The 24,919-nt window shown below is 38.7% G+C and overlaps 1 protein-coding gene across 4 annotated transcripts in view; it reads right to left on the minus strand.

The window, feature by feature from the left end:
* LOC136675549 (chromodomain Y-like protein) overlaps positions 1–24,919 on the minus strand; it is a 144,578-nt gene that overhangs the window by 28,420 nt on the left and 91,239 nt on the right. The window contains exons 6-7 of one of the 4 annotated variants that reach the window (XM_066652142.1): positions 6,873–7,016; positions 6,141–6,299 (exon numbers count right to left, since the gene is read on the minus strand). In XM_066652142.1, the coding sequence (XP_066508239.1) occupies positions 6,141–6,299; positions 6,873–7,016 (303 nt within the window). Of the gene's footprint in view, positions 1–5,903; positions 6,300–6,872; positions 7,017–21,774; positions 22,480–24,340; positions 24,657–24,919 lie in introns of those variants that run through there. The other 3 variants (XM_066652145.1, XM_066652143.1, XM_066652144.1) reach the window with 3 other exon arrangements.

Genomic DNA, 24,919 nt, shown 5'->3' on the forward strand with positions numbered 1-24,919 from the left:
ATGAAGGTTTAATTTAAACACACTCAAAATTAAGCTCTTATGCTCTGGATGTTATTTTATATATAGAAAAAAAGATGACATTTTCTGCCATCGCAGCTTTTCAGATGAATGCCAAACACTGTCTTAACTCTTTTTAAATGAACAGAATTATGTAACTTTACAGTGGTATAAATAAACCTTACTCACACACTTATAAAATCTGATTTTACAAAATGATGTAGTACCAAACACTAGAATATCATACACATAGTACAAAGGGAAAAATAGTTTAATTTCAGTAAAACTTGTTGCTGTTCTGGAAGGTGCATACTCTTAAAATTGTGGAACTAGAACACAGAATGCCACATAGCAGTGCTTAAACAAAACTATACATAAAAATGTCTGTAATTTTCCTGTGTATTTATTACAACTTTGTTTAGTTTTCTGTCCCACCTTAAGCAGCACATTAATGTATTTACAGTTTCTATTCCATTTAAGGTGAAACTGAAAATTGCACTGGTATAAGCAGCAGATATAATCATTTCTACATTACATCACCTCTGTCTTTCTGTCACCTTTCCTTTTTCACATAGTCACTGTGTTCTTCTAGTTATTCATATTACACTTAGTCATGGGGCCCCTCCAGCCCTGCAGGTAAATCTAACTGCATGAAGATTAGAGGGTTGGAAAGGGGATTGATGTTCAGAGTGATGCCACGCAGCAGCATTGCGAGAAAAATATTAGTGGGCAAAAAAGGGAAAAAATGATCCAACCCCAGCCCGTTCTGTCTTCTGGATGCATAATTCCTAGTTCACCTCTAAGGGACAGGCTGGCCCTGGTTCAAAACAGACTCCATGAGGATGACATCCTCTAATGGGGCAAACTGTATTTTTCTGTATGCCCAACAGTGGGCAACATTGGGCATGGCCTAAGCGCCTAAATAGAATTTAAAGTCATGATTACAATGGATCAAAAACATCTTGAAATTTTGAATGGTCATGTTAATTTATAGAATGAAGATATTATGTGTTATTGTGTATGCTGAGAGATTTTTTTTTTTCAGCAACATTCCAATGTGTGCATACTTAAAAATCACAGCATTGTCACATTTTGGTCAACAAGTCTGGAAAGTGCACATAACAGACCAAGTAGAAATGGAGATATTATTTATATTAAACAAAAAACAGTGTACATAAGACAACAGTGTATATAGGGCTGTTGATATATGTATCTGTATATCTCCAACATTTTTCTTGACTTATTGACCAACGGAAATTAAAAAACGCAATCTATGGACACTGCCCTACAGCCTAAACAGTGTAGACTTTAGAAGGGGGAGTCGAAATGGACTAAAAGTTGAGAGGAGCTGAAAATAGGAAAAAAGGCAAACAGCACTGGCTAGTGCTGATCCCATGTAATGACTGCTTTCTGCAGATATCTGTCCAATCGCTCTGTGGAAATATGTAAGATCATACAGAAGAATGTAAGTGGTCAGCCTATGTCTTTAATATGACTATACCGCTCAGTAAATACACAGGATCAAGGACTATATAGCATAAATGAAAATGATGACTGCTGAATTGTATGGAGTTAAACAAGTGACAAATATTCAAATCAGAATTTTGAATATTTGCATAATAGGTATCTGATTTTTTTTAATACCTGAATTAAATTTGCCATTTGACACACACGAACTTGTAAGGGGGTGAAAAACTATGATTAAAAAAAATTCTAATTAAAAATACATACCGCTTTCTCAGGAAAAACACAGCATTAACCTGTCACAGCACCTTCATTTCACAGTCACCAATCATAGACACCCCATTTTTTAGAATTTCAATCATAAAAGTCATAATAATTAAAGGCATGGTTGTGATACATGGGGTAATGATATGTTTTTACAAGGCCCCAGCTTTTACGTTCTAAAATATGCCAAATGGAAATAAAAAAAATGTGCTGGTCATAAAATTAGAATATCATAAAAAAGTTGATTTATTTCAGTAATTCCATTCAAAAAGTGAAACTTGTATATTATACTCATTCATTACACACAGACTGGTATATTTCAAGTGTTTATTTCTTTTAATTGGATTATAACTGACAACTAATGAAAAACCCAAATTTAGTATATCAGAAAATTAGAATATTACTTAAGACCAATACAAATAAATGATTTTTAGAAATGCTGGCCAACTGAAAAATATGAACATGTACAGCACTCAATACTTAGTTGGGGTTATCTTTGCCTGAATTACTGCAGCAATATGGTGTGGCATGGAGTCAATCAGTCTGTGGCACTGCTCAGGTGTTATGAGAGCCCAGGTTGCTCTGATAGTAGCATTCAGCTGTTCTTCATTGTTGGGTCTAGCGTATTGCACTTCCTCTTCACAATACCTCATGGGTTTCTATGGGGTTAAGGTCAGGTGGGTTTGCTGGGCAATTAAGAACAGGGTCCTTAAACCAGGTACTGGTAACTTTGGCACTGTGCAGGTGCCAAGTCCTGTTGGAATATGAAATCTGCATCTCCATAAATTTGGTCAGCAGTAGGAAGCAAGAAGTGCTCTAAAACGTCCTGTTAGATGGCTGCTTTGACCTTGGACCTCAGAAAGCACAGTGGACCAACACCAGCAGATGACATGGCACCCCAAACCATCACTGACTGTGGAAAGTTTACATTGGACCTCAAGCAACGTGGATTCTGTGCCTCTCCTCTCTTCCTCCAGACTCTGGGACCTTGATTTCTAACGGAAATGCAAAATTTACTTCCACCAGAGAACATAACTTTGGACCACTCAGCAGCAGTCCAGTCTTTACCCTAGGCAAAACACTTCTGATGCTGTCTCTTGTTCAAGAGTGACTTAACACAAGGAATGTGACAGCTGAAATCCATGTCTTACATACGTCTGTGCGTGGTGGTTCTTGAAGCACTGACTCCAGCTGCAGTCCAGTCTTTGTGAATCTCCCCCACATTTTTGAATGGGTTTTGTTTCACAATCTTCTCCAGGGTGTGGTTATCCCTATTGCTTGTACACATTTTTCTACCACATATTTTCCTTCCCTTTGCCTCTTTATTAATGTGCTTGGAGACAGAGCTCTGTGTGTCTTGCCCTGCTTGTGTAAGGTGTCAATGTTTGTCTTTTGGACAACTGTCAAGTCAGTAGTCTTCCCCATGATTGTGTAGCCTACAGAACAAGACTGAGAGACCATTTAATAGCCTTTGCAGGTGTTTTGAGTTAATTAATTGATTAGTGTGGGGCACAAGGTGTCTTCAATATTAAGCCATTTCACAATATTCTAATTTTCTAGAGATAGTGATAGTGAATTTGGGGTTTTCATTAGTTGTCAGTTATAATCATCAAATTAAAAGAAATAACCACTTGAAATATATCAGTTTGTGTGTAATGAATGAGTATAATATACAAGTTTCACTTATTGAATGGAATTACTAAAATATATCAACTTTTTCATGATATTCTAATTTTATGACCAGCACCTCTAGAGACTGTCCTACAGCCTAAACAGAGTAGACTGTGTAAGGGGGAGTAGAAATGGACTAAAAGGAGAGAGCTGTAGAGTCATGAGAGGACAATTCGAGGCAAGCTGTTCACCTTTTTTGCAGACCAGAAAATCAATACCTACCCCTCCCTCTACCACTTCAATGTTCTATAGACCAGAAGGTGCCCCACTTAACAGCTACCCCTTCTTCTCACACAGACATCAGAACACCGATGTTGGTTCAACTACATCTTTAGATTGTGCTATAATCCACACATAATGTATGCAAGTATTTTTGTTCATTTGTAGTATAGCTGAGAGTATGTACAGTGAGTTTCTACAAAGAGTTGGTCAAAATGTTATGGTCAATCAGTGTATATGCAAGCATTGCTGAGTCTTTGCTCTCTAGGCTTATTCATCACTGGTAGAGGGGAGGGGTAACTGTGGGCCTATTGCTCCAAACACACACTGACTGACAGAAAAGGAGGAAGGAGATTCTGCATAAGAGACTGTGGTTTGAAAGCATTGGTGAGATTAAACCCATTTATTTATTATTCAGTCTCTACTGTGACCCAGTATGGACATATGTAGAGTCAGCATAATCTTTAAGTTAATTCAAAGAGTGCATGGAGCTACACCCACTCATATTTGTTGAAACATTGCAGCAACAGTGTAATCAAATTTGTGAGACAATACGCAGAGTGTAGTGTAAACCAAACTGCTTGCTGATATGCTTCATTTTCAATGAGAAATTCCATATTTTCAAGCTGACAATATGAATTGTACCTATAGTAGCCCTAGCCCTGGTTACACCATGTTTTATATATTTAGGAAGTGCCCCCATGGACATAAATGGATGATTTATAGATGTATTTGGAATGTGAGCTACACCCCTGTTTTTGGGCACACAAAATTTAAACTTCTTTTTAAAAATAAATATTAAAAGCTCAGGTTCTTAGGATTCTACTGATACCACATACTGTATGTGCATCCAGCGACCAGTTTGTGCTTAAAAATCTTTGATTTTGAATATTTTGTCTCTACGTCACACAGGGTAGAGATACAGGAATCCTTTTGCTTCGCTATAGCGCCACCAATGTTGGGAGTTTACTAGTCTGTAGGCCTTATGGTTTGGGCTGCCCATCAAGTTTCATCTGAGAAAAAGAAGCAGCAGAAAAAAACCACTATAGTGCTAGGACCAATAATTAAATAGTCCTAACAAAAACAATTGGTTTTAAAATCACTTCATACTCAAACACTTAAGAGGAGGAAGGAGAAAAAATCCTTACAGAAGCAATACTTTTTGTACTTTTGTAACAGTTGGTGTTTGGTAAAATTCAAAAACCTGAAAGCATTCTACTGTGAAATTATTAATACAATGACCCTTTGATCATCTGACTGCTGTGGCCCCTCTGTGGGATTTGCTATGGGAGGTTACCACAGCGCCTGTCGTGGTGGCAATCACTGCACTCGGTGATGGACACTCCAGGTGAGGGAGGCTGTCAAGCTGAAGAAAGAGTCCTATTGAGCCTGGCTGGCAGCTGACCAAGGGGCCAAGAGGATTGTGGATTCGGCTGTTGCAGTTTTCCACCAACGCTGTAGGGGGTGGGAAGTTGTTGACCTCAATGTCATTAGGCGGTGGAAGGAATACTTTGAGGATCTTCTCAATCCCACCAGCTTCTACAAGAGGAAGTAGAGTTTGGAGACACCGGGGAGGGCTCGTCTATCACCTGGGCCGAGGTAGTCAGAAAACTCCTTGACAGTAGGGCCCTGGGGGTGGATGAGGTCTGCCCCGAGTTCCTCAAGAGTCTGGATATTGTAGGGCTGTCCTGGCTGACATGTCTTTGCAACATCACATGAACATTGGGGGCAGTGCCACTAGACTGGCAGACAGGGGTGGTGGTTCCTATCTTTAAGAAGGGAGACCGGAGGGTGTGTTCCAACTATAGGGGGAATCACACTCCTCAGCCTCCCGGTAAGGTTTATGCAGGGGAACTGGAGAAGAGAGTCTGTCCAATATTTGAACCTCATATACAGGAGGAACAAGTCAGATTTTGCCCTGGTTTTGGAACACAGGACCAGCTCTTTCTACACAGATAGATGACTCTTCTTAGAATGAAAAAATATTATACTATCAAATCAGTTGAAGATTGAACAAATGAGAATTTACAATTTACAACACTGTCCCCAAACACTATGTTTAATAAATATAAAATATAAACAGAGTATAAATAATTTTCCACATTGTACAGTTGTTAATTTTACACTGCAGTTGTACAAACATAGTCTACCCCCCCCCCCCCCCCCAAGATGTTTTGTTGAAACTAGAAAATAACGTAAAAAAACATAGAAAGTAATATAATCATGTGTTCATAGTTCACACCCCCTCCCACCCCACCCAAAAAAAAAAAAAAAAGACAAAAACACATTAAGAATTAGAACAGAGCCATTAACGTTGTCTGTCTACTGAAAGGGGAAAAGAAAACTGATATTTACTTGGTATCAGTTGGAGCTGAAATTGAAATTTGCAACAGAAAAAGTCCCATATTTCATCTAACTAGTGAATATGATGATCCAAAATACTGGCAATTACCACTGCGATGTCATGTCGTATTAAAAATATCTTTAACTTTAGGCACTTGTGTATGACAGTCCTTAGAACTCACTTAGAACTCACTGACCTTCCTCTGAAGGTATTTTAGTATAGAGTCCATGCCCTGAGGAGATCCCCAGACCCTCTTTAACGCTTCACACTCCCTTTCGTTGGCCTGTTCCAAAGCAGCCCGGTTAATGTTCCGCACCAATGCTTTGGACTCCCTCAGAACCTATGGTGTTGTCATGGCAACATAAAATAAATAATAAATTAAGAATGAAACAGAAAATTGGCAAATGACCTATGTGAATGTAGAACACTTAATAATTATTCACCAACTAAACCTAACTATGAAAAAGTGCAATCCTTACTACAGGGATATGGTAATAGCATTTTATATACAAAAACTTAGATACTATTAGTGTAAATTTAACAGGTTAATACTTTGGATATACAATTTTTCATGATCTTTTATAAAATGATAACATTCATTTAAATTATGAATTTGAAGGCAAATAATGAATCCTTATGAAAATATGACATATGGACAGATTTCAAAGACGTATATGATTTTAACATTAAATAATTAATTATTTAACTTCCGTGTAAACATCATGTCATGTTTCTAAATATCCAGCTGTGAAAGTATTTCCTGATACATAAATTATTTCAATATATTAAAATACAGAAACTTTATTTTTCATGAGAATTTGATAGTAGAAATAATAATGATTAATCAAGATTTGTCTATATGTGCACATGAAAGTAACTAAAAACTAAGGAAAAAAAAAAAAAAACAACTTACAACTGAATTACAAGACACTAGCTCCCTAATGCGCGCCATGACCTCTTGAGTGAATGTCCCTGGCCAGAGGACCTGGGACACCAGACCTTTGGCACATGCCTCCTGGGCTGTCAGTTTCCTCCCACTCAGCAACATCTCATTAGCCTAGAAAGGGGGAAATGATTCTAATCAGCTTAACTGAATATAAGACATACTGATATGGTATATAATAAAATAATATATAGTGTTTTACCAGAGTAAATATTGTCATCAGAAATAGTATAAATATTAAGCTTTACCTGCCGCATGTCAAGGAACCAAATAAAAAAAAAAATTTAATGTTCAGGGTACTGGTAATATTAAGACAAGTTTATAAGCCAACTGTATTATACATTATGTATTTTAGACCCAAAACAAAATTTTATTTCTATAAATAAATCTGGGGAAATTGCAGCAGCAGGTAGTGTCGCAGTCACACAGCTCCAGGGGCCTGGAGGTTGTGGGTTCGATTCACGCTCCGGGTGACTGTCTGTGAGGAGTTGGTGTGTTCTCCCCGTGTCTGCGTGGGTTTCCTCCGGGTGCTCCGGTTTCCTCCCACAGTCCAAAAACACACGTTGGTAGGTGGATTGGCGACTCGAAAGTGTCCGTAGGTGTGAATGTGTGTGTGTGTCTGTGTTGCCCTGTGAAGGACTGGCGACCCCTCCAGGGTGTATTCCCGCCTTGCACGCAATGATTCCAGGTAGGCTCTGGACCCACCGCACCCCTGAATTGGATAAGCGGTTACAGATAATGAATGAATGAAATTGCAATATTTGTTGCACAAATACATAAAGTTAAATGGTGTCTTTTATGACCACAGTAGCTTCCTTATAATTAACCGGAAATGTGCAGGTGCAATAGTCTTTATGGAAGTTCAGCTATCATTGCAGTGAGGTGACAACTGTAAGGTGTGTTAATTACAAATTAGTTTAGGAACTAAGATTTTGCTTTGAATAATGTTAAACAGTTGACATTAATAGCATATGTCAAGGTATTAGAAAACATGGCCTGCATTTGAAAATGGACACGGTATATTGAAATAATTGTGACACATTTTTCTATGGTCAGCAATAAGGTATATTGCAATGAGGAGAGTTCTCAAAAAAAAATCTTTATTTATTGACTTAAAATACAATATATGCAACCCTCTCAACTTTAAAGACTGTAAGGCAGGAATACCCAATGCACCAAAGTTCTGGATGCGTCCACATTTATGTAAATTGCATACTATACTGATGGAAGTGGTTCAAACCGTATGTACATTTTTCTTACAAGAAGTCCTATGTGGTATGGGATGCAGCCTCTGCCTTCATTGATTGGGGAGGTGATGCACTAAAAAAAATGGCTAGCAAGGTTTTGCTAGAAATCCACATGATTAATGCATACTCTGCAAGACCCACTCAGCGAGTACAGCCCTGATCTGAAAACCTGAGGCGATTAAACACTTCTATGATGCAAGAAAACACATTCTTTGAGCAAGTAAAAAAGAAAGAAGAAATGAAACAAGTAAACAGCACAACAAAAATGATTTCTTTTATGTAATATCTTCTTCTTAAACGAATAAAAAAGTACAAATTCTGTAGCTACGCCAATCAACAGGTAGTGTCTAAGGTTTGAAAGGGACCATTTTTTAAATCTCGCTCCCCCTAGTCCCACATATCTTCTTTCCAAATAATATAGCATGGTTCCCCTAAAGGGTCTGGAGTGTGAAAACACATCACTGACTTTGAATTCCCTTGCAAATGTGACATGGATATCCGTGCATATGATGATAGGCACACAGTATCATGCACACATGCATATAAAATACTGTGGGCACACTTGTACTTGCGCACAAACACACACACAGGCTGCACAAATGCGCAGGTGCCCATGTACCCAAACACACACAAACTCAAGAAGCTGACTGACCATCTACAGCATTGTAATACACAATTCATGTGGTGTCCACATGAGATGCCTTTTTCTCATTTCTGGGGTCTATATTTCCGGTCTGGATGGTGCTGTGTATAATAATTTTCGTTTGGAGCATTTGTTTATTCACAATTGTGCATGTGAGTAGCAAGTTATTTTGTAGCATTCCACTGTACACAAATTCTAAACAAAACAGCCATATTTGAGTTTCCACTCATTCCCAGCAGATGTGGATCTCAGAAAGAAATTACTAATTGCAATTAGGAGTGAGGGGCTGACTTTCAGTGTAATTCCAATGGCACGCATGCATGTAGCACCCATGTTGACCCACAGGACATCTAACTATATTACACCCAAAAATTTCAGTTATATCACGCTGGCAGGTATATAACTGGCTTAGAGTGTAAACTGATTGCGATTGTACAGACTAGTGTAGCGTGATATTTTTTGTTATATACAGGGCTCAAATTGAAGGGTGCTTGATTTTTTTTTAATTTTCCATAGCATTTTCAGTACTGCATAAGTAACAGGGTTGACTAAGTGTAGCTGCCAACTTAAATTAAGCCTCACAACACAACAGAAAAAAATGTAATATACAAACACTGCTTGGCTAGTTGTAAGTAACTGACTATAAAATACATATTCCTATAACATATCTAGTGCCCAATATAGGGAATATGGTGTCTTTTGAGATTCAGCCATACTGGTTAAATGATGGACCAAAAATTGTTGAGGGCCAAAAAGTGTTTTTTTTTTAAGAAAGAAATTTTTTAGCAACAGGAATGTGTGTGTATACTTATCTTGTGTTCATTTGTAAGATTTCTATTGAAAGGGTGTGTTATGCTTATACTTCCTCACAGCAATGGAGGTGGACAGGTGCGTGTGCGCGAATATGTATGTCTGTGTGTCTGCCCTGTGTCCTGTGTGGGTTAACTAAACACAAGCCTACACACAGTAGCAATGGTATTATCTTATTGGGTTTACAGAAGCAATGGTATTATCTAATTGGGTTAATTAAAATGGATTTGCGAACTGCTGAACTGCAGTAACTGCTGAACTGAACTAGCTGAACTTGGAACTCTATCCTGTGTGGTTCCTCGGTTTTCTTTAAGGTAATTTAAGTAATACCTAGGCCTTATCTACAACATTAGACATTAAGCAGACACACAATAATGCAAGCATTTATAACAGTGCAATAAACTATAGTTTATTTAACAATTAGATTAATAGTTCTTTCCAAACCTAAATTGGTAGAATGTTGTTAGCACACAGCTAAAGTAGCTTAGTTGCAGAACTGGAATCATTAACATAATGTATAACCTTTATTGAGTTTTGCTCATTTTGTCCTTGATAGCTCATCAACGGCTCTGACCATATTGTCCTGACTAAAGTGTGGGAGTTCGGCTAGAGACAATGAATAACAAAACTCCGGAACTTGCCCCCCACTCCTTGTGTGAAAAAGGCCTATTGGTTGGTTCACAAATATTTAGAATGATTTTAATTAATTTGGATTGTCAAAACCAAATCACTATTTTTCGAAATCTTATTAATTTGTCTTGTCAATACCTAGTTACTGTTCTTCGAAATCTTATTATTAATTTGGCTTGTCAAAGCCAAAATACTGTTCTTCAAAATCATTCTTTTTCTTATTATTAATTTGGCTTGTCAAATAAATTGCACTCATGTGCCTCATTTTATCCCTCCTTCAATATCCCTCCATTCATTTGAATGGGGACAGATAGAGTGGGTGATGTCATAATCCACACAAACTCAGGTGTTTTTGTGAATATGCCTTTTTCAGCTAAATGATTTCTTACACTCTCATCTAGAAGCTTCATTTAAATCTAAATGGTAGGAAATGTCCACTTTCTAACACCTATAAATATGAAATAACTTCACAATAGAGTTTTTGAGTTATAAATGTTTGTTCTGCACTAGGGAGGATACCAGGCCCCCATAGACTTCAATGTATTTTTTGACTGTGTACGCACACCTTTCTTTAAAATGTTTGCGTGTTTTTACACTGCCATAGCACAAACAAATCTGCAAAGGGTTCTTGCTTGTACAATGTGATTAGTTTTGTGATGTGGGGTACAGTGCCCGTCCAGCGCTCATTCAAACAAGACATGGTCCCCTCTTGGGAAATGACATTTAACTGCCTCTCTCACACACTCAGACAATACACACAGACTCATACTCACAGAGTTTAATGCATAGGAATAACAGAATAATGTACTGATTTAAGGAAGCTCTGGATAAATGTGGCCGGATTTTTAATGTGGAATGTGAAATTCCAGCAGCAGTTTATTGAACGAGGTAGTCTAAATATAATGCACCTTTTTAAGGTGGTAGGAATTATTCAGGTGTCTGTTTATTTGCTGTGGTCGTTTACTTAATGTGGAAGCTTAAATAAAATGGCTGATACATTTAAGGTGGCCATCAAAATATAATGGGAGACTTTTAAGGTGGTATTTATTTTAAAGTGACAATTTTAATGAAGTAGTGAATTACTTATGATGGAAACCTAAATAAACTAGTTTTAGGTGGAACATGACATTTCAGCAGCAGTTTATTGAATGTGGTAGTCTAAATAAAATGAGAGATTTTTTAAGGTGGTAGGAACTTTAGGTTTTCCATTTGTGGAATTTTTTTTAATGGTTGTCTGCAAAATATAATAGGAGACTTTTTAAGGTTCTGTTTGTTTTATATATCGGTTTCTGTTAAGTGTTTTTAAAGGTTATTTGAAGTGTTAATTTAAGGTGGAAATCTAATTCATTTTTTTGAAAAGTAGCAGTCAAAATATATTGCCATTCTTTTTAAATGGGTGGTATTTTAAGCGTAGTATTGGTCTGATTGTTCTTCAAATATAAACCTCATAGCTATTAAGCAGTATATAAGCTAATGTTGCAATAATGTTTGTAATATGTGACACACCATATTCCAAGCTCAGTCATGAACTTCCACCCTCTAGTTGATCACTGATACTTTAGTTATTTGTGCATGTTAATTATCACATGATTGTTTTTAAACAATAATAGTGATTTTATTCATTTGTGGGAATGAGCTTCTGCTAACATGCCCTCTCTATCTGTCTCTCTCACAGACAAACACCTGTCTACACATCTCTCTCTCACACACACAGAGCTTCAGAGCAGAGGAATATTCAAACTGGTTGTGAACAGCTCTTGGGGCTTCTGTTAAGACACTTTCTCCCTTGTCTCCCTCTCTCTCACAGACAAACACACACACCTTTCTCTCTTGCTTTCTGGTTCATATAATAAACTGGACCATGTTATTACAACCATAAAATGTAACTTTATCACTCTAAACATTATAACCACACAATCCAACAGAAAAACACTTATTACAAGAATCGATGTCTAACACAAAAAAGTGAGCCAGTCCGGCTAAAGTTAGCAGCCGAAACCCTGGCTCACTGCTCAGTGACCCTCAGAAAATGTTGGTATTAAACAAAATGCAACAGGGCTTACACATTAGTGTAGTCAAACTTTAGATTTAGTATTGGCACTAGGTCTTAACACAGATAGGCTTAATACCTCAGCAATCTCTGACAATTACGTAATTTCATATGAGCTATGCCATAATATACAAGTGCATTTCAATAAATTAGAATGTCATCAAAAAGTTAATTTATTTCAGTAATTAAATTAAAAAAGTGAAACTCGTTATATAGGCTCATTACAAACAGAGTGGTTGATTTCAAGCATTTATTTCTTTTAATGTTGATGATTATGGCTTACAGCCAATGAAAACCCAAAGTCATCTCAGAAAATTTGAATAATCAACACAAAACATTTTTAAAGGTTTGCTGGAGTGGAGTCAGCAATAAATAGTAATTTATTGCTTATTAATTAATAATTATTTATTTGATTAAATTTATTATGATTGATCCGCTGAGTAGGTAACATACAACTTTATTTAAGAATAAATTTGCTATTACCCTGGGTTAAGAATGGGGTTTGTTTTTCAGATTTACACTTGACTTCAATGAGCAAATTCCACACAAACACAGCACACTAGTATACTACAGAAAAGTGATTTATTTAAACATAAAATTACATTCATAACATGGGATTGATATATAATGCTTCTTAGACTGGGCCAATTTGCAAACCAAAACCCTTATATGACCTTCAATATTGTGTGATGAATGGGAATTAATATATGTGGAGTGTGTTAACTGAGACTACTAAGAGGTAAATGATAACCAGGAACTAAAAGAGGTGTGTAATTATTAAACAAATTGGAATTGTGTGCAATTATCAACAGAACCGGAACCTGGAATGCATGCTTTTGAGATCACCAAAGAATGAGCTTTTTCACAGCCAATAAGCACGGCGAGGCAGCCCTTCAGATTCCCTTAACACGGAGTTGACTGACAGCCCAGGACCTTCACCTCAAAGTTCCAGAATTAAAATACTCCTAGTCAATTAACTAAAACAATAATTAACACATGCACCCACACACCTAGTAGTAAAGGCATCAACCCTGACAGTGTGTTTGAATGTGCCTACTGTTCCCACTTCCTCCACAGTCTTTTTCGATGTTGTGGCTCCATGTTCCCCTGTGGAAATATAGACCCGCAAATATATGTAGTGGACTAAGACAAAACCTCAAATTACCATCTCTTTCATTTTAAAGCAAACTCCCTTTTGTTAAATCACCCATCTGGTTTCTCTAAGGATCAACAAAGATTGGGGGACTGACCCAAGTTCCAGATTAAGCTCCGGGTCTGAGGTGATGGTCCTGGATCATCAGTCAGCTCCGTGGACAGGAAATCTGAAGGACTGCCCCTCTGGGCTTGTTGGCTGGGCTCTGAAGAGAGGCAACACATGGTTGATGGAGGATGAGTCACCCGAGCCTTTGGGGACATCAGCCGTTCTCAATCTGACCTAGCTGTTTTTTTTGGTACTCTGGGCGGCAGATTGGGTGGATCTGCGAAGCGCTCATTCCTACATGAATTCCAACATCTGTGGTCCTATAACTTCAGATTCAGATTCAGATTTTTAGACTAATCTCAGACGTGTCTACTTGCTTTGCCAAATCCAGTGTACAAACCGTTGATCAGTTCTGGCATGGAAGCTTATGTTGAGCAACAAAAGAAACAAATTAAGGAAGTAAAATAAAATAAAATTAACAATTAACTCAATAGTAGTACTACCTTCTGCAGAAGGTTCAATACTTAAAATGGAGTCAGCTCTTTCTGAGATTTTTCTCTGTGGGGTCAAGCATATCTGAGAGGAGTGCGTTGCCTTTTTTCGTTGAAGATGAATCGTGAAAATGATTCATAGTTAATACTCTGTGCTGGAACCGAATATCTGAACTCCAACTGAACTTTTTTAATGAAGTTGAACCAAACTGAAAATTCATTCTCTGCAGAAGGCTTTTCAATTGTCTGTTTTGTGACCTTCCAGGGGAGGAGCCCATGTACTGATTGGACCTTGAGGGCTCAGCAGAACTGCTGGTGATTGGTCCAGGCTGGTGTTAGTCCTTAGAGCCCGACTAAGGGGTTTTAGCAGGCGCAGGAACAAATGACTCTTTGAAGTTCCATGCAGTTTTATTCCAGGGCACCCACTTGAGGGTGCTCTTGTTCCACGTGAGGGCACAGTTGCTCCTGAAGATTTAATCATGAACTTATTCTTCTTGAATTTATGAATCATATTTGGTGTAAATATAATTGTCAGTGATTTCTCAGTGTTTTGTGGTAATATCCATTCCATATTGAACATGGGAAAATATATATTTTTTAATGTTAGGACTTGATTTGCTCTCAGAAGTTACATAATAAGATGTCCTGATTATTTCAACTCTTGTTGATTAGATTATCTCTCGCTGTGAAGAGGGCCATGCGTTCCCTTTGTTTAATGAATTTTAATTACAATGGTGCTAACTACAAGGTTGGGGTGGCTGGGACGGTTCCCCAATCTTCCTTGATATTTAGAGAAACCAGAGGTAGTACTTTAGTGGAGGAAGTGGGATCAGTAGGCAAATTCAAACACACCTTCAGGGTTGATGCCTTTACTACTAGCTGTGTGGGTGCATGTTTTAATTATTGTTTTGGTTAATTGACTAGGAGTATTCCAATTCCTTCATGGGAGTATCCTATTCATGCACTACCTGAATGGTGGGTCCATCATGTTCGCCCTCTGCTTTGTGCCTAAAACTGGAATGCAACTTTGCTCCGATCTCCTATGCCCAACAAATGTAACCATTTTTCCTCAGACCAGGTTTCTAGTCTGTTTTGTAGCGCTTAAGTGTGCTTAAAATAGAAACAGATTATGCAAAAAAGGTTATGAGAATATCCTAGGCCTATTAAGGATCGCTGCACTTCTAACTGATTGAACCAGGGCCTGGCTCAGGAAGCATATTGAAGGACCAGCCAAGATTGCTGATCACTTCACCTTCACTGTGTTTATTTGGCTGAATTTTGCAAAAACCTGTAGATAGGACTTGCCTGAAACCATCTCACCAACTGGGCAAGACAGAGCCAAGTAGAATTTGGAAGCTGTAAGTCAGGCAAAGGCAGACATAACCCACTATGGTTCTAAAAAACAGCCCAAGTGTCGGGAGACCATTTCTGGCACATAATGGCATGAGAAAATATCTATCACTTATAAGATGTTATTAATGTTGGGTCCTGGCAGGACTCCACTTAGGTTCAAGTAAAAAAGCATGCCTCTTGTAGCATATCATGATGATAATCTTGATCTATACATAATGCCTAATCCACTTATGTGTATGCTAACTAAAAACATGAATTATTTGTCCCTAGCAAACCTTTAATTCATGACATTGTGAAAGGTATCCACAGTATGATAAGCGATACCAAGTGTCCTGTCGCCACCACACCCTGGTGTTTGGTAACCAGTACCCAAGCTGAAATTATTGGGAACCATCAGTTAGTAAACACCCCTATGGGACTCATCTCATCCCCCCCTTGCACGACCCATGCATGGTATACTTCTGAGACCTTACTAGTTACCTTAAGGAGCTGGTTTTCAGGAGAATGAACAAACAAGCCATTTTAGCAGATGCTTTAGCAATGCTCAGAATTTGTTTTGGACAGTTATATGTGAGTTACCATCGACTGCCTCAGGGAGGCTTAACCTTACACTTTTGACTGATGTTACACTTATGAAAGATAATAGTACTGATATAGTTCAGATGGATTAGGGTCTTACACCCTGAGTGTCCTCAGTCTAAAATAAGCTTGCTGCCTAGAAAATAGTAACAATGAGAGGAAAAGAGAAACAGGAAAAAGAATGAGGGAGGTCAAAAGTAAATGTGTTTTTAGTCAATAATCAACACCCTTTTTATTTGGTTTTAGTGTCTCCCTGACCAGTCCCATGGGGGTTTTGTGTGGTTGATTTGGTTAAGGTGGACCCATTTGTGATCTGTGTTGCCCTAACCTTTGTTGATTTTGATCTGATAGATGGCAGAGAACAGTTTATCAGTAATGTCATAGGGACCTGACCATCGAGGCAGGAACATGAGTAGATAGAATGGGTAGATTCCCATTTGTTGTCTGAGACCTCCCAAGAGGTTGGACAAAACAGGCTGTCCCCTACTTGAAGTTCATCATGGGATGCATTGATAGATAGATACTTTATTGATCCCCAGGGGAAATTCAAGAAATTGTGATCATGCCCCTCCGCACTTTTCACTTTTTTTTGCAAAATTGGCTTGGAGATGTTTCTACAAGTCCTCCATATACATATAGCTTAACTTGGCTGATGTAAGAGGTGCGTAGGTAGAGTCATCAAGCCTCCCTGTCATCAACTCAATTGGTGAGACCCCAGTGGCTTCACGTGGTGTTGCACATATGACACGTGAGGTCATTTTATAAATGGAAGGGTCATGAGATTGAAGCGATATTAATTCTTGAGTCAGAGAATGCTGAATTGACTGAAATTATGCAATCCTTAGTGTTATCAGGTGTCACAATTGCTGATGGTTGAGAATGTGTTATAGCTAAGACTTCTGTGTGCCTTCGCAGGCGCCTTGTTTGGCCTGGTTGGAAAGACCACAGTCCATTGAAGCCTTTGCGAAAAACTTGTGGTACTTATGAAGCACATTGCGAAGTTTGGTGCATTCTTCCTCATTCTGGAGGGCATTAGCTTCTTTCACTACCTGTTCAACCCGAGTCAGGAATTCAGAGTCGGATAGTTTATTTTGGTCAGAAGAGAAAGAGGGTTCTTGGGATTCTTCTAGGGAGGTCTATTCTGTGAATGGCATCCTTGCCAATATTAAGAGCTGGGAATAGAGCAATGGCTTGTGAAGGTCGAGTATACGTCACCCTTGGTTCTGGGTGATCGAGAATCAATGAACTGGGCATTGGTCCTATAACAAGTATTCGTAACTCAAAGTCATGGAATCTAGGACCGACTAGTTAACCTAGAGGGAAGAGGTGAGGGATCGTTATAGTCTGTGTGGAATCATTTTGCGCGAACAGGTAGGTCAATCTTGTGGCTATTAAGGAGAGCCCAAATTCAAAGAATTGAGGTGAAGTTTGGAAGAGCATGAGCACGATTTAAGTGTTGGCCAGGACGCATGACCGAGAGGATGGGTACAATTGCTGTTTTCACTGGTGCCACTATGGGGCCTCAGTTGGCTACATGGCACACCTCTGGAATGGTTTGTCCTGACTCAAAGTTGCTGACATCTGGGGACGCAGTGTTTATTGAGGTCAAAAACAAAAGTATGTTGTTGAAATCAAATGAAAATGAAATGTGCATTTACATGTCACTGTACAGCGTACAACAAAATGTGTCTTTTGCATTTAACCCATCTGTGGAAGTGAACACACACTAGTGCACTAGGGGCTGTGAACACACACCCAGAGCAGTGTGCAGCCATCCCTGGTGCCCGGGGAGCATTTGGGGGTTCAGTGCCTTGCTTTAGGGCACTTCAGGCATGGATGTTCTTGCCGGTCCTGGGGATCGAGCTGGCGACCTTCTGGTACTAAGTGAGGTCCTCTAAGCATTAGGCCAAGGCTGCCCACCTGTCCACATGGACATCCAATCTCACCAGTAAATTGCTACCAATGTACGCATCATGTGGTAAGTTTGGGACGACCAAGAAATTGTGTGCAAGTATCCTTTTGTTCCCCTGAATGGCTAAGGCACAGATGCCATCTGTGGGGGATGTCACTCTCGGAATTGGGTTGAGGGAAAAGCAACAAGGACCATTCACCAACAGGATGTTCAGCTTAGTGATGATCAGTGCATTGAAGGGCATTCTACTTACGGCAGACTTGTCAGCCCAAAGGGCCAGGACAGCAATTTTGACGTGGTGATCTTGGATTTTTATGCAATTGTTGATGTGAAGACCAGCTGTGTCTATGGCATTAAGAGTGGTGAAAGTGCACAGGAACGAGTTTCTCTGTTCAAGTATGGCACTAGGGGGCCAGGGTGAGACTGCAGTCTCTTGAGTGACCACCATGGGTTCATCATCCTCCATCTCAATGAAAGTGTAATCGGGTTAACTTCCTAATGATTTGGGACAAGCCTCAAGGTGGCAACATTGAGTTTCATAGTGGTTTGAAGAAAATATGGGCAGAGGCTCATGCAATTAAGCCCAATTTTTTAAATGTTTAAAGTCGATCAGTGGTTTGAATAATTTAAGATTATCTTTGCCAATAAGGAATGGGATAGTTTCAAGAGGGGAAACATGAACAGGATGCACCAAGGTCATAGGTACAATAGCCAAGTTAAGTTTGATTGTAATACCCATATGGGAGTATGGCTGAATATTAAGGGAACAGTTTTGGAGCTGCAATTCATGATTATTGATTTGGGCAATGGCTCTGACTCAATTGAACAGTGTTGAGGTAATGTCTGACACAGTGTTCAGAAGAGCCTCATGCGTTATCATTCTTTCCACAATGGTGGACAGGTAGAACTTCCGCGCAACCCCTTTTTCAATTAAATGTCCCATGAACTGTTGTGTTTTGCTTTCAATAACTGACAGATCATTTGGAGATGGACATTCTCTGGTATCTAGATAAATAGATTCCACTTTTAGAAGTGGCAACGTCAAGTTCCGGTTGAACTGATTCAATGGAAATAACATTAGGGTTTTACTTTTTTTCCTTGCAGGGTATAGCCAGCATTCGTCGGATCTCCTCCAGCTCTTCTGAGTTAGATTTGCTGTTCTTGGACAGTTGCCTTCTGTACTAGATTTCCTATTCTGGAACAAGTATTTCTCCTTTTTTTGTCATAACTTGTCATATTCCTTATAGGTATATGAGTTTTTACCATGGCCATTGATCCCAGAAATTTGTGTCTCAATTTCTATCCATCCTTTGTTGGTTGTAGCAATCGCAACGAGGTGTGAGTCAAGGAGATCCTAGGCCTTCTCTTGGCCAACGGACCTGGGAATCAAAAATGGATTTTGGTGGGTTATCATGGATGGCTCCCTCTAATTCTAAGGGCAAAGAATCTGGAGCGTTTCAGACCATTTATTGCATTTTGACTTTAGGAAACCCCTAATAACTAAGTGACGCAGCTGTCTACTAGACAGAGTGTGGACAAGCAGAAGCTCCTAAATGGTGACTAATATTGGGAGGAAGGTGTTGGACAAACAATGATTTAAAGTTTTTTTCTCCATTCCCAACTCATTTTGCAGTCCAAAATACATTTGCCTGTTATAATATTGCAGGGGTGATTCCTGACATAGTTGTTTTATATTTAAGGTCAGCCCCAATAGTGCATTGCAATGAACCTCCTTTTGGTGAATTAATAGAGGGCAAGAAAAAAAAAAAGGGAACCAGATATTTGCGTTCAATTAGATGAGTGGGTAAAATACTGTCACTTTTAAATATAGATGAACTACTCCATTGTAAACAACAATTACAAGCTAAAAAAGACACGTATGATAAAGCTGAAGAACATTGTAATAGTAACAAAATAAAAAATAAACCAGAGAATTTCCTGTGGAAACCAAATTGGTATGCTAATGGGAAGTGGAGACAGGCAGCACAAAAAGACGCAGAAAAAGCAAAGGAAGCACAGGTGTGTAAGCACACATCTGACATCCCACATCAAAAAAAAAAAAAAAGAAACAGGAAACAGTAATCTTTAGTCAGTTTTTGAATTTGCTAAAAGAATTCCTGATTGGGCTCCTCATCACAAGCCAAAAAATGACGCAGATGAAACAGCAGAAAAGGGAGAAGAGAATGCTGGAGATGAAGTCATTATCAACCCTCCTCTAACCTCAGCTACCCCCCAGCCACCAAAAGCTCAACCTAACACAGGGATGAAAACCTGAGGGATCCTCCTCCATTTGAACGTTTGCAGCAACATGCTAAAGTCCTGGAGGAGCAAATCAGTGAATGGGTGGAAACCTTCTGTGAATGAACTGACAAAGGCAAGATGAAACTGGGCAAACTGTCTCAGTGCAAGCAGAAAGACAGACAGACTGTCGCTGATTATCTGCATGAACTGGAACAAATCCATGAAGTTCACTCTGGACTTCAGAAACCCGCTGATTAGCCCTTAAAAGAGCGCTTCCTAAGTGGTTTGAAACCCGACATTCAGACAAAGGCTTTGGTATTACCATGCAGGAAGTGACACAACCCTACAATGTGCTTTCCTTCTATCATCAAATTGCCCTGTGAATCTTTTAGCTAGGGACCTAATGTGTAAATTAGGAATGAAATTGTCATGCACGAAGGAGGGTATTGAAATCATTTATATATATATATATATATATATATATATATATATATATATATATATATATATAGAGAGAGAGAGAGAGAGAGAGAGAGAGAGAGAGAGCTCTCTTTCTCTCACACACACACACACACACACACACAATGTAGGCGAGAAACACAAAGCATGAAGATTTAGTCTATAAAAAGAACAGTGGTTCAGTTATATGGAAATGGTCTGGTCAGATGAGGAGCAGAAACAAACTATCTGCAGGGAATGCCGAAAGGAAGTAGTATCGGGAGTACTGCCAGCCTATTTCATTACTTACAACAGCAGCACAAAATTCTGTATTAAGTTGTTAAACTCCAAGGTGCTGCTGCTACGGTTCTGAAGCATTCATCTCCCAGTACAGTTCCACTAAACCAGTTCAGATAGCATTGCAACCGTCATTTGCTAACGCTGTGCCTTATGAAAACAAAAGTACGAAGTGGTGTGGTATTACTAAGGCAGTAGTTTACTACATTGCAAAGGGTATGGTGCCCGTCTCAATATTAGAGATAAAGGGCTCCAAAAAGCTGATTAAAACTCTTGACCCCTGATACCAATTGCCCAGTCACAATTTTTTGCATGAGAAGTGCTGCCTATCCTGTACAGTTAAGTTAGACAGACCCTTTCCAACCAGCCTGCAAGAGGAAAACATTTTGCCTTGATGACAAATATATGGTGAAGCTGCACATGTGCAACATATTTGAGCGTGACTATGCATTTTATTGAAGACTGGTAGATTAAAAGTGCGTGTCTGCAGACGAGCTATTTCCCAGAAGCACACACTGGGAGCACAGCACTTTATTACAGACACTGTAGGTCTGTAAGTTAATTAAAGTCATTTGTCATGTACTTCAGTCTTCATTTTAACAAACAAAAATATTTTTCTGACATATTTGCTTTACAACTGAATTTTGTACAATGTACAATTATGGGGAATTCGTGCAGCTTACCGGAATTCGTGCACCTTGGCTATTGCTAAGCTAAGGCCGTTTTAATTTGCATATTTTAAGCTATGCATGCAATCACAGGCACAAGGCAAATTAAAATAAGGTATACCAGTCAGAAACAGGACTTAAACTTGCAATAATACAACATAGAACAAAACTGACCACATTCAAGCTTCTGAAAGTTTTAAAATCAGAATGTTTATTAGTGATAGAGATTTAGAAAGTGAAGGATAGGGATTAAATACACCCCAAGTTGAGATAGTTTTACCTTTTTAGTGTTTATGTATAGAGTATGCTCATAAAAGTTCAATTACCCAGCCCCACAGTTGGGCGGCAATAAAATAATATGTAGCAGAGTCAGCAATAAATAGTCATTAATTGCTTATTAATTAATTGTATGTAACATAAAAATTTATCTAAGAATAAATTTACAATTACCCTGAGTTAAGAATGGGGTCTTTTTCTCAGATTTACACTCAACTTCAATGAGCAAATTCTACACAAACACAGCACAAATAACATTCATAAACATGGGATTGATTTATAATGCTTATTATACTGGCCCAATTGGCAAACCAATAATGTGTGATGAATGGGAATTAATATATGTAGAGTGTGTTAACTGAGACTACTAAGAGGTAAATGATAACTAGGAACTAAAAGAGATGTGTAATTATCAAAAGAATTGGACTTGGCATTCAACCCTGAAAAGCATGCTTCAAAGAACAAGATTTGTCACAGCTGTTTGTTCCAGATGAAGCTCTGGGTCTAAGGTGAAGTTCCTGGGCCGTCAGTCAGCTCCATGTTCGGGGAATCTGAAGGACTGCCTCTCTGGGCTTGTTGGCTGGGCTCTGAAGGTCGGCGACTCCTGGTTGGAGTAGGATGAGTCACTCAAGACTTTAGGGACATCGGCAGTTCTCAATCAGGGTTAGATGGTTTTTCAGCACTTTGGGCAGCAGATTTGGAGGTTTGGTGAAGCGCTCATTCTTGCGTGAATGCCAACGTCTGTGGTGATATAACAATTCTCAGACATGTCTTTTGCTTGGCCAAATCAAGTTTATAAACCGTTGATCAGTCTTAGTGTGGAAGCATTTGTTGAGCAACAAAAGAAAAAATGAATGAATAAAATAAAACGAAATAACAATTAACTCAAAAGTAGTCTTACATTTAGCAGAAAATTCAATTCTTAAAATTGAGTCAGCTCTTTCTGAAATTTTTCTCTGTGAAGTGAGTTGACATCGTTCACTGAAGATTACTCCTGAAATCAAACAGAACTCCAAACTCTTACTGAAGTTGAACTAAGGATTCATTATCCGCAAAAGGCTTTTCAATAGTCTTTTTTGCAACCTCCCAATGGAGGAGCCCAAGCTCTGATTGAACCTTGAGGCTTCGGTAGAGCTCCTGGTGATTGGTCCAGGGTGGTGCTTGTCGTTAGAGCCAAACCAAGGGCTTTTAGCAGGCACAGGAACAAAGGACTATTTGATGTCACATGTCTTTGCAGTTGCTCCTGAAGCTTTAATCTTGAACTTGAATATATGAATCGTATTTGGTGTGAATTTAATTGTCACATGAAGTCTCAGTGTTTGGTGGTAATATCCATTCCATATTCAACATGAGGAAAAAAAAATACAATTATGGTGAAAAACCTATAGGACTTGGTTTGCTCCCACAATTATATCTCCTGATTGTTTCAACTCATTGATTAGAATATCTCTCTGGGTCAGTTCCCCAATCATCCTTGATCTTTAGAGAAACAAAATGGATGACTTAACCCTCTTGATTCGGCACTCCCGCTGACGGTATAAATCAGAACTTGTGCCTAAACCTTAATGCAACTCAACTGAAAATGTTTAAGTCACATTTACAAATGCACTTGACAGTCACGCATTTCAGCTGCCTTAGGAGCAGCTCCATTTTGTGATGAGTAAGTGAAATACATTACCATTCAATAGTTTTTGAACACTTTCCCCTTTTCCACAGGAAAATGCATTTTCATACAATTCACAAACGATTTTGTCCATTACACAGTTAATATAAATGTATTAGATGATTTTTAATGAATAAAAAAAATTGCATTAAGACCTATTTTTGTATAGAGGCCTATTTTGCATATAGGCCTGTCAGCAATTCTCAATCCTCTGCCTCAATCTCCCGGTATGTTTGCCAGTTCAATTTAAGAATGTCATTAGGCTAACTGATTGTTAGGAAGCACTTTTCCTATTTTGTTGCACAGCTGAAAAACAGTATACTAATAAGGGAACATTTAAAGGGAGCATGGCATTCTAGGTTAGCCTAGTATTTGAAGCATAAGCAGTTGTTGGCTTGCTTACAGGTTCAAAATGGCCAGAAAGAAACAACTTTATTTAGAAACCTGTCAGTCTATTGTAGTGTTAAGAAACGAAGGCTAGTCAATGTGAGATATTGCAAAGTAACTGAAAATATCTTACCATGCTCTTAACTACACCCTTCAGATTGTAGAACAAACTGGCCCTAAGAAGAACAGAAAAAGGAGTGGGAGGCCCTGATGGACATCAACACTGAAGAGGCGACTTCAGGATGACTTCAGGACTTCATAGCAGTATTGCCCACAAAAAGCGATACTGCAGACTGGCCAATAAAAAGAGAAAACTACAATGGGCCCAAGAGTAAAGACACTGGAAGATCAAAAGGTGCTGTGTACAAATGAATCCAAGTTTCAGGTCTTTGGGTCAAACAGAAATACATTTATGAGGTGCAGAAACAATGAAAAGATTCAAGACCAATGCTAAACGCCAATGCTGTCAAGCATGGTGGAGGTCACGTAATGGTGTGGAGGACCATAATGGATGTTTTGGAGGTGGTAAAATAGAAGATATATATAGAGTTGAAGGGATTTTGAAAAAGGAAGGCTAACACATAGCCTTCCCATACCCTATAGACAACATTTGATTGGGGCTAATTTCATCCACCAACAGAATAATGACCCCAAACACACCTCCAAAATGTGTCAGCAATATTTAAAATATAAGGAGTCAGCCAGAATTCTGGCTGTAATGGAGTGGCCAGCACAGTCTCTGGATTTGAACCCTATTGAGCTGTTGTGGGAGCAGCTTGACTCTCAGGTATGGAGGAAGATTGCATCAAGTCAATCCATATTATGGAATATGCTCCAGGAAGAATGGGGTGAAATCTCATCTGACTACCTAAAAAAATTGACATAGAATGCCTAGGGTAAGACAGTCAGTAATTACTGCAAAAGGTGCCATTTTTGATAAAGGCAGTATTTGAAGTACAGAGTTATTTTTTCCATTACATTCAGTATATTTCCTAATCTCCTAATGTCACGTGTGTTTTTATTGAAAACAAGAACATTTCACAGTAATATTAAACTTTTGACCAGTAGTGTATATATGACTTTTTTTTCTGCAACATGTTTGGCACTGTTAGATTAGACGCTATGCTAGTT

The sequence above is a fragment of the Hoplias malabaricus genome, chromosome X1 (genome assembly GCF_029633855.1).
Source record: "Hoplias malabaricus isolate fHopMal1 chromosome X1, fHopMal1.hap1, whole genome shotgun sequence".
NCBI classification, from domain to species: Eukaryota; Metazoa; Chordata; class Actinopteri; order Characiformes; family Erythrinidae; genus Hoplias; species Hoplias malabaricus.